The sequence below is a fragment of the Alosa sapidissima genome, chromosome 15, assembly GCF_018492685.1.
Source record: "Alosa sapidissima isolate fAloSap1 chromosome 15, fAloSap1.pri, whole genome shotgun sequence".
Taxonomy (NCBI): domain Eukaryota; kingdom Metazoa; phylum Chordata; class Actinopteri; order Clupeiformes; family Clupeidae; genus Alosa; species Alosa sapidissima.
Genome location: NC_055971.1, coordinates 2455464 through 2465369, shown reverse-complemented (window position 1 = coordinate 2465369; position 9906 = coordinate 2455464). Strand labels below are relative to the sequence as shown.

The following is a 9906-nucleotide window of genomic DNA, read 5'->3' as shown; positions in this document are numbered from 1 at the left end:
CAGCCAAATGCCTTCCTGTTACATCCTGTTATCACGGAGTTACAGGCGATAAACGATTTTTTATGGTCACAAGTTTACTTCATTAGCGGTTTATTTTTTTGATTATTAAAGAGTGTTTTTCATTTAAAGGTTTGACTTTGTGCTTATTCAGTAGAGCTTAGTACTCTCCCCAATCCCAGACGTTCACATTGCATGTTTGTTTGTAATGGATGCAACCGCGAGTTACGCACTTGATGGGAATGAGTTGTTAACAGACATGAACCAAGACATATAGCCCAGCAGCAATCTATCTAAACACATACTTGAAGTACTTACTTAGAGTAGCATGATATGTTGTCAAATATTCGTGGGAAGTTTATATAATTTAAGCTGTAGGATGTTTCATTCGTCCCCCTTAAATAACTCTTAAATAACTCTTGAACGTTTTTTTTTCAGAGCATGCAACTGCATTCGACAAAGGACAGATGTATGTTGCTAGTGACAAAATATTAACTTTCAGTGTTTTACGATGTCTTTGCCATGGGGAAGTGTTTTTCCCCATGCATTTATTCTAGGCTACTGTCAGTGACTGCCGCGAGAGAAGCGGGTTCTGTGTTGCATTCATTTCAGTGACTGACGCGAGAGAAGCGGGGTCTGTGTTGTGTTGCGTTGCGTTAATTTATTTTCATTGGGCATGCCCTGCCGTCCACAGGTCCACAGCTCTTCAGTTCCGACAAAGCCGAAATTACTCATTTTGAAACAATGAGTGCAGGCCGCGCGTTTGTATGGTTATATGGGGGGGGGGGGGGGGGGGGGGGGGTCTTAAGCAGCTTTCAGCCATAAGGCTACTTTGAGAACATTTCCTAATTCACCCGACACTAATATTCAAAATGTTCAAAACTATTTCAGCATAGCCTATAAGCAGTTTAATTAATGTTAGTTGTAAACAAACGGGCTACTTGGTGAGGCTTGGCCTCACAGATGCGCTCGTGCCTTAGATGGCAAGAAAAATCTTCACAATATAGGCCTATTAACTGATCGCCCGATTCACGTTGGCTGGGGGGCAGGGGGGCCCATCAGACATATGTGCCCAGTTAATCCGGCCCTGACCCCAACAAATCACACCTTCCCACCTCTGTGACAGCTTAAAAGAAGTCGAGAGGACTCCTAACTCACAGACCTATTTACAAACCGCTTTTGTGGCATTTCGCCATGTTTTGAAATCCTATGCGGCTACAGGAGCTTTCAATCGTGAGGAAGCAATTTTGCATTGTAGGCATAACTAACATGCAATAACGCCACCAACAACAACCAAAACTAGGCTACTCATTGTCAACATGTAAATTAAATGTAACATTATTGTGAATCAAATTAAAATGTTCTCTTTTGCAAACGTAGGCATAGGCATAGTAACAGATTAATTTAATAATGTTACAAAGATACTACATCAATCCATATGTTTCATTAGGCTACTAGGCTATTTGTTTTGCCTTACTCTTGATTCATTTAGGCTAGGCCTTTTTATTCAGTTATTCATCATCTTCTGTCCTTGTGTAGCGCACGCATTCTCAGACCGGTCACCTGCCACTCATCATCATAAGGGAGGTGTTTGGAATCATTCCCGCGTTACAATCATCAGCCAATCAAGGTGGTCACTTCAGTCAAGCTCGTGCATGAGTAATAATGTCATCATAGCAACGAAGACTCACTCACTCTTAGTCAAAGATTGTAGCTCCTAGCTAAAATATTTTATTGCTATTTAGGAGTAGCCTACTCCTAGTGGTAAGATAAAAGGCTTTGTGAATATGGCCCCTGGTGTCTAACCCAATGCATAGCCCATTTACACAAAATAATGGTTGAATATTAGGCTACCGATGATCATTGTTATTTAAGAACATGCAGTGCGTGAAGGGCACCAAAAACATCTTACTCGTAAAAAATCATCATACCGCACATTGTGGCGGGTCTGTTATTTAACCTACTTACTGTAGGATGCGCAAACCACAGGCCTTTATTTTGGGCAAGCCTGCATTCGAGGCAGGCCTTCTGTTTTTTTGTTTTTTTTTTATATATAAAGCCTGCGCTAACAGTAATCCTCCTGCCTCCGATAACACAGCTGTGGACAGTGTGGAATGTTCAAGTAATAACACAATCCAATGTGTGTCTCAATTGTCCCCCGCTGACCACCTCACACATTTCTCTAGATTTTGTAACGACCTTACATGAAACAATGCCATAAAATGCCATAAAATGTTTTTAGGACACAGAATAATGTTTGTAATGATACCAGTAGGCCTAATGTTTAACAGTAACATAAGTGTAATGAGCTATTCATTGTCGAAGGTGCATGGTGAAGTGAAATTCTTACTTTGGAAAACAAACATTTGCCGATATCATTGAATAGGGGATGGGTTTATTTTTTACATAGCCTACAATGGCCAGTTTAGACAAAGCCAAAATTACTCATTTTGAAACAATGAGTGAGCAGGCCGTGCATTTGTATGGTTATGGGCAATTCCATGGAAAATTTAATTTCTGTAACATCCATAACGCCAATAAAATGTGATGGTATAGTATGATGTGAATGATTACATGAAATTTGAGCATTTGCTATTTTTGGCTGAAGAATGTACATGAGAAAAAATGCATAAAAAATTATCATTCACATCATACAAACGGCAAGGCATTTCACTGGTGTTATGGATGTGACAAAAAGTAAATTTTCCGTGGAATTGCCCTTATATTGGTTGACTTCAATCCCAGAGAGTAGGCTACCGCACCCCGCAATGATGGGCCTAGCGGTCTTACGCATTCAGTGTGGGGTATAAACAAGCTGAGAATTTAGCGGTGTCACGTCTGCCTGTCACAGACGTGGGGAGCTCTTTGAAGCTTGGGATAATGTGATACAGTTACTACAGTAACAGTATTTTATTTTACTTCTTATGGAATATTTTTTTTTTTTTCACTTTTATAAAGGCTTTGTTTGAATGCTGTTGGAACAAATAGTAGTTGATTATAAAGGCAACTTTCTGTTGCAATGTTCTGTGTGTTCTGGACTGCAGGTAACTTGTTAAGCCAGTGGTTCTCAAACTTTTTCTTTCATTCCCCACTTTGATCAAGGGGGCATTGACTGATGATAGTGGAGATAACGTGTTATCCCGGGCCTTTGCAAGTCAGCATCTCTGACGGTAGTCTACCCTATTAAAAATATAAGTTTTCGATGTCCCAAACAGAGAGCCATACTTTATTGATCTCTATGCTACTCACCAAAATGTAGGCATGGGAACATGATGAAGTATCCAACTGTCGTGTGTTAAATTATTATGATTACGAGCCAGTGGTTTTCAAACATTATGCGTGACTCGGACATCTAACGAAATGCAACAGGCTCATATCGTCGCATTCGCAAAATGAGGACATACAGACTGCTCAGATAACAGGTGTACCTCCAGTTTTGCATGGTTTTAGTCAAGTTATAGGCCGGTTTTAGTCAAGTTATAGGCCTGTTTATAAAGGTTCTGCATTCTGCATTTTGCAGTGCTTTCCTTTTTGAATTGGAAATGCTCTGTGTCATGGTGTGTGTGTGTGTTTCTATGAATTGTTAATCCGGCCCTGCCCCCAACAACTCACCTTTCCACCTCTCCACCTCTGGCCTATTGTCCAGGAGGAGGAGGGGCCTGAGGCCTGGACAAAGTCATCAACAGAGTCATAGCACTGAAGGGAGAAGCAACTGGCATGTGATCTCCCCACGGGCCAATGGATATAGAAGTTTTCTCCTGTGCCTACGATATTTAATCCAGTGTTTTGTCAAATTGCAAATTGGTATTTGTTTTAACGATTTTTTATGATAGTATGAAGTACTTTTTGTATAGGCTACTATCTTAATTGGTTTATACTCAACTGAACTTGACCAATGGCTATTGCATCTTTCTATTGCAAGTGAGAATGTGGCAGGTGATCTAGGCTACTGTATAGGCTTCATAAAATAAAATAAACAGGGGTGCGTTTCCCATACAACTACGGAGGTTAGCTTTTTACTAACGTGGTACGATGCATCGTTCAGCTAACCAACATTAGTTACGACTTTTTCCCAAAACTGCCGTACTTACATAGTACTTGTAAGTTTGGATCATGATAGTCCAGACTACTGAAGTTTGGAAACTAAGGTGGTTAATGACGTTTAGTAGCACGTGACGGGCACACCTGCACATACAGTGAGTCAGTTAAGTCTCATAACCAGAGACTTAAAGGACAAGTTCGGTATTTTACACTTAAAGCCCTGTTTTTAGATAGTTTATGATTAAATAGAACGTTTAAGATTGAAATTTGGACACATGCTGCTGTCCTGAGAATTTTCGGTTTTTGTGGTAGCGCCCCCCCCCCCCCCCCCCCCCCAATATGGGGAGGGAAGTGGCAGTGTTTTTTTGCGCGTCTGCAGAAGTCAGCCAAATATGAATGTAATTCTGCGGCATAAAGCAGATGTATTTGTTTATTGTACAGAAAAATAAAAATGACATGTCAAGCAGTCAATTGACTACATTGCAGTCAAGAAGTAGGGCAAATTAATTTACGAAACCAAAACGTGGGTCATAGCCTAGTTGTCTAAGCTTCAATTGCGTAGCCTGTTAAAAACGACGCTAGATAGTATTAAATCGCCAACAACATTGTTTTCTGCAGAAGCCTACCCAAGGCTACAGATGAATTCTGAACAGTTATTTCTCTACTGGCTCAATTATCACACAAGACACTGTTTTGATTTGCGTAGTTGCCTTACCCCCAACACTGACAATAACGTAGACAGCAAATTAAAATATTTTTTCGTTTTGTGGAGTGGCACCGGTAGGCTATCAAAAGCAGATTTCGATTTTCGTTACCACCGTGTAGTCAAGCCTTAAGCCATACCCAAGTAGCCTAAATCGAGGTAATGTTTAATTATGCATGATTTATTTTGTTATTGAATTCGTAGGCTGGGATTCCTCTCGGCAACAATTATGTTTAAAGGTAGCCTCCTGCTTTTTCAGAAGGGGCAGCAGTCAGGCTACTGACAGAGCGATGTACAGTGGCAAAGCGACGCACAGTGGCTGAAAGTGGTACTAAAGTTTCACGCAGCTTCATGCCGCATAATGCGCGACTGAAGTGGCCATTTGAAAGCAACGCCCACTGTACTTCCCACAACTTCAATATTTGACAACATATCATGAATGGTACTTCAAATAGGTGTTATTTTAAATAGATTGCTGATGGGCTATTCATCTTGGTGAACGTCTGTTAACAACTTCTTGCCGTCATCGTGAAGCATGTATCTCGCGGTTATGGAAATATGATGCAATATGCCATTTTTTATAGTTAGAACAATATGTGTTCCCAATTATATCATGTTCTATAGTGTAACATGTTATTTCACTGTGTCTTACGTGGGTTAGGGCACCACACATCCAAATAAGTGCCCTTCATGACCCACAGGCCTTCAGTCTCCACAGGTTAACATGGCAAAACTCGAAAAGCTTGTCAGACCTCCCGTGCCTAGTGACGGGTTGCTAAGCCACGATTGGCCTGTGGCGGTTTTCGGGTGTGGCTTAGCGAAGGGTGAATTGATTCCTTTTGGGTGTTTAATAATGATCACCTGTTTCAGCTATACCAGTCTTGGCTCGTCATCAGACTTACATTTTGCACAAATCTTGGATGATTAATGCCATGAGGGACAAAAATAAATATGCATATCAATCAGCTGGCCACACAGCATATAAGCAACAGCTAGGATTTTGCGATCATACTCTCTTCAGATCCTGACATGTTTGAACATGGTAAGGTATATTGCATAATGTATGTATAATGTTTTTTCATCTTCAAAACAGTTTTTAATACTTTACTTTTTCAATGCTTTATTTAAATGTTTTACTTTTTTTTTCTCAGCAGAGCCAATGTCCAATGTGACTTTACTGTTCACGGCCTATGGATCTCCAGGTTCAAAAAATCATGGGGTATTGTTTATCACCCTGTTGCTTTATGTTAGCACTGTTTTATCTAATGTTACCATTTTGCTAGTGATTTACTTTGACTCAAGTTTGCACAAACCTATGTACATATTTCTGTTTAACCTGGCAATTAATGGATTAATAGGCACCACTGCAGTCTGCCCAAAGATCATGGCTAATCTTCTCAAAGACAATAACTACATATCTTTAGAGGGCTGCTTAATTCAGGTGCTGTTCATCAATGTCTATGCTTGTTGTGCTTATGCAATTTTTGCTGGAATGGCTTATGATCGATATGTGTCAATATGTAAACCACTCCAATACCACAGTATAATGACACCATTAAGAGTGAAGGTGCTTCTAGCTGTAGTGTACCTCCTTCCAACATCCTTGTTGTCTTTCCAAGTGTATTTGACCTCGAGACTTCCTCTGTGTGGTAACAACATAAATAAGATGTTTTGTGATAATCTGGTTGTTGTTAATCTATCTTGTGTTAGAGATGCCATTGGCAATTTGTATGGCCTTTGTTTAATTTTTGTACTTGTTGTTCTTCCTCTGTTTCTAGTCATTCTGTCCTATATTAAGATCATATCTGTAAGCTTAAGAGCCTCTACGAGTGCACAAAAGAAAGCTCTACAGACATGTGCACCTCATTTAATTACATTTATTAATTTTTCCTTGGCCATTCTCTTCTCTGTAATCTATAACAGAATTAGTCATTTTCTCCCTCAAGAAGTTAATATTTTGATGTCATTAGAATTCATTTTGATACCACCACTTTTGCATCCATTGATATATGGAATCAAAACAAAGGATATTAGAAAAAGCCTGTATAAAATCTTTAGAAGAAGGGTGGTTTTCATGAACTCTGAGACTGACACACTAAATCAAAATAGATTAACAAACAAAATATTCTTCTTTTAAGAATCATCATGAACAAGAACCACTTATTTCAATGGATGTTAATAAAAAAAAAGGTTGCATTATCTGCCATGCCTAAAAGAATATGTTTGTTCTGCACTTCAGACAACCTACATTGAAATTAACACATACTAAGTTCTCTATATTCAGTTAAAATGAATGGCCAACAGTTTACATCCAGCTAAATGTTACAAGGTAAACAAAACCTTCCATTTAATACAAAACTGATACACTCTGGCAGTTTCCCTATACATACACTACCAGTCAAAAGTTTGGGCCTCGCATCTGATGGGCCTCGCACCTGGCCAAAGATGACATTAAGCGTTTATTCTTCATTAACGCCTATTGGTAGCCTAAGCAAAAAGCTTAACGTGGCTTAATGTCCTAAAGCAACGATCAGTGATCACCAAATTTCTCTCATATTGTTCCTCATAATCATTAAGAACCTTATTAAGATTACCTGACGTGACAGCATGTTTCTTCAATCTCCTTCACTGACTCATATGGAAAAGGTTTAACGTCCTAAAACGTCCCATTAACGTCCCATTGCTCCTACCTCATAACCATCTATAAAAATCTATCCCGAAGTTTTTTCTTTTGGAGCACGGGCATAACGCACTAGCCTACCTCATAATAGGCTCGAGATATAATTCAAAAGGGGACAGATAGGCCTAGGCTACTGCACTTACTTACACAACTTAAAAAGATTGAACGAACCTTCCCGAACTTTTAAATTGTGGTCAGTGGCTGGCATCGGGTGAACGAAACTTTTCGAAGTTGAATATAGGCTATTAAAAACTATTTGCGCACCTACATGTCACAGGATAGATAGTGGGCTCGCCCTTCTATGAAGACGTTAGCTGCAAGCTGGTATGATTTCATGGCTGAGTTTGCGGCAAAGTAGGCTAAGCAAGTTATGTTTTTTATTCTGAGTCAGGATATGGCGAGTCAATGTCATTTATTTGTCCAATGTTAGCCTATACAGTTTCCATAGTGCACATGTTATCAATAGCCTAGTTTGAATGTCGAGTGTGTTTCTGCTCATTGACAAATAGCGTTCAGCAATTTATAATAATTCAAGCCCAATTAATTCCCTCTGTTAAAGTGCTTTGTCACACTAGTTTGGTTTCGTGATGTAGCCTAAACGGCCTATAGTCAAATAGCCTATGTGACTCAGCTAATGTTATAGGCTATACAATTTCCCCTCTTAAAGACAAGCTGGTGTTGCCTACTATTAAAATGCACTGACAGGTAAAGTAGGCTATCGCATGACTTCATGCACGTAAGTGAAAAGAGCCTCGCACCCGTTGAGTTGCCACGGCCCTGCAGCTCTTAAGACAGCGGAAAATAAAGTTCAAATATGTGATAAACCCGGAAAAAGTTGTCAGGTAGCGGTTCCGGTGATTATTTGTGAAATTGTGCAAACGACAGCCTTTTCAAGGCATTTCAAGGAAGGAGTGGTAGCATGCAAGCTCCCAAATTAACCCAGTATAAATGCGTCAATAAATTATTGGAGAGGGTCATGCGTTTTTTTCTCAATCACTTTGGAGGGTCATAGAAAAATTTCTTGCTGGCGAGGGAGGGTCACGTCTTTTGTATCAATGAAAACAGCAAAAAATCAAAGTGGCTTGTTTGATTGTTGATTTCTATCGCCATATAACGTTCTCTTTCGTTCCATAGCTGTCAACATTGAACAATGAAGGGAGATTTCCCGGGTTTCTCACGCAAAATACAGAAAATGTCAACATTCGTCCCCATTAACGCTGGAAGGGTTGGAGCAACAAATAATAATAATAATAATAATGCATTTAATTTATGGGCGCCTTTCTGAACACTCAAGGTCACCTTACAAAATCAACAATAAAACATTCAATCCATTAAACAAGCAATCAGAGAAAACAAGCAATAAAATAACAAGATAATACTATTAATAAAAAAAAAAGAGCAAAAGAAAGAAAGAAAGAAAAAATTAAAGAGAGTAGGCCTGTCTGAAAAGATGAGTTTTTAGGTGAGATTTGAAAGTGGTTATGGACGTGGAGTGTTGAATGTAGTGGGGCAAAGAGTTCCAGAGGTGGGGGGCTGAGTGACTGAAAGCTCTAGACCCCATGGTAACCAGACGAGCAGGTGGGAGGATGAGCTGGATGGAGGAAGAAGATCTGAGAGAATGGATGGGTGTCTTGATATGGAGGAGCTCAGTAAGATACTGAGGAGCAAGATTGTTAATAGCTTTAAATGTAAGGAGGATCTTGTAAATTATGCGGTATTTGAAGGGGAGCCAATGAAGTTGCTGCAGGACAGGTGTTATGTGACTGGTGGAGGGGGTTCTGGTAATGATGCGGGCAGCAGAGTTTTGGACCAGTTGTAGTTTATGGATAGATTTGTCAGGTAAACCATAGAGGAGAGAGTTGCAGTAGTCTAGGCGGGAGGTGACCAGGGTGTGAACCAGAATATCAGCACTGTTGGGGGAGAGAGATGGGCGCAAGCGAGAGATATTACGTAAATGGAAATATGCTGACCGAGTGATGTTATTGATGTGGGACTGGAATGACAAAGTGCTATCTAGGATGACACCCAGACTCGTAACCTGGGGGGATGGGGACACAGATGAATTGTCGATGGAGATGGAAAAGTCATTTATTTTAGAGAGGATGGATTTGGTGCCAATAAGGAGGAGTTCAGTTTTGTCACTGTTGAGTTTGAGAAAGTTTAGGGAAAACCAGGATCTAATTTCCTGAAGACAGTTGGATAGAGAGATGGGAGGGAGGGATGTAGTGGGTTTAGTGGATAGGTAGAGCTGGGTGTCATCTGCATAGCAATGGAACTGAATGTTATGTTTACGGAAAATATGGCCAAGAGGGAGAAGGTAGATAATGAACAGAAGGGGTCCAAGGACAGAACCTTGGGGAACACCATACCTACTTTATTCACGCCTAACAGCCTATATCCATTTGGTCAACTATATCCAGCCCTAAAAAAGCTAAATTTAACTTTGGTTTACTTGTAGTTTATCGTGTAGCCTAACTTTTAAACA

General features: G+C 40.0%; 1 protein-coding gene across 1 annotated transcript; it reads left to right on the top strand.

The window, feature by feature from the left end:
- Window positions 1-5633: 5633 nt before the first annotated feature.
- On the top strand, window positions 5634-6878 carry LOC121684518 (olfactory receptor 52K2). Its single transcript, XM_042064581.1, has 2 exons — window positions 5634-5783; window positions 5893-6878. Exons 1-2 carry the CDS (start codon window positions 5771-5773, stop codon window positions 6876-6878), a joined length of 999 nt encoding a protein of 332 aa, XP_041920515.1. The 5' UTR covers window positions 5634-5770.
- Window positions 6879-9906: the final 3028 nt, after the last annotated feature.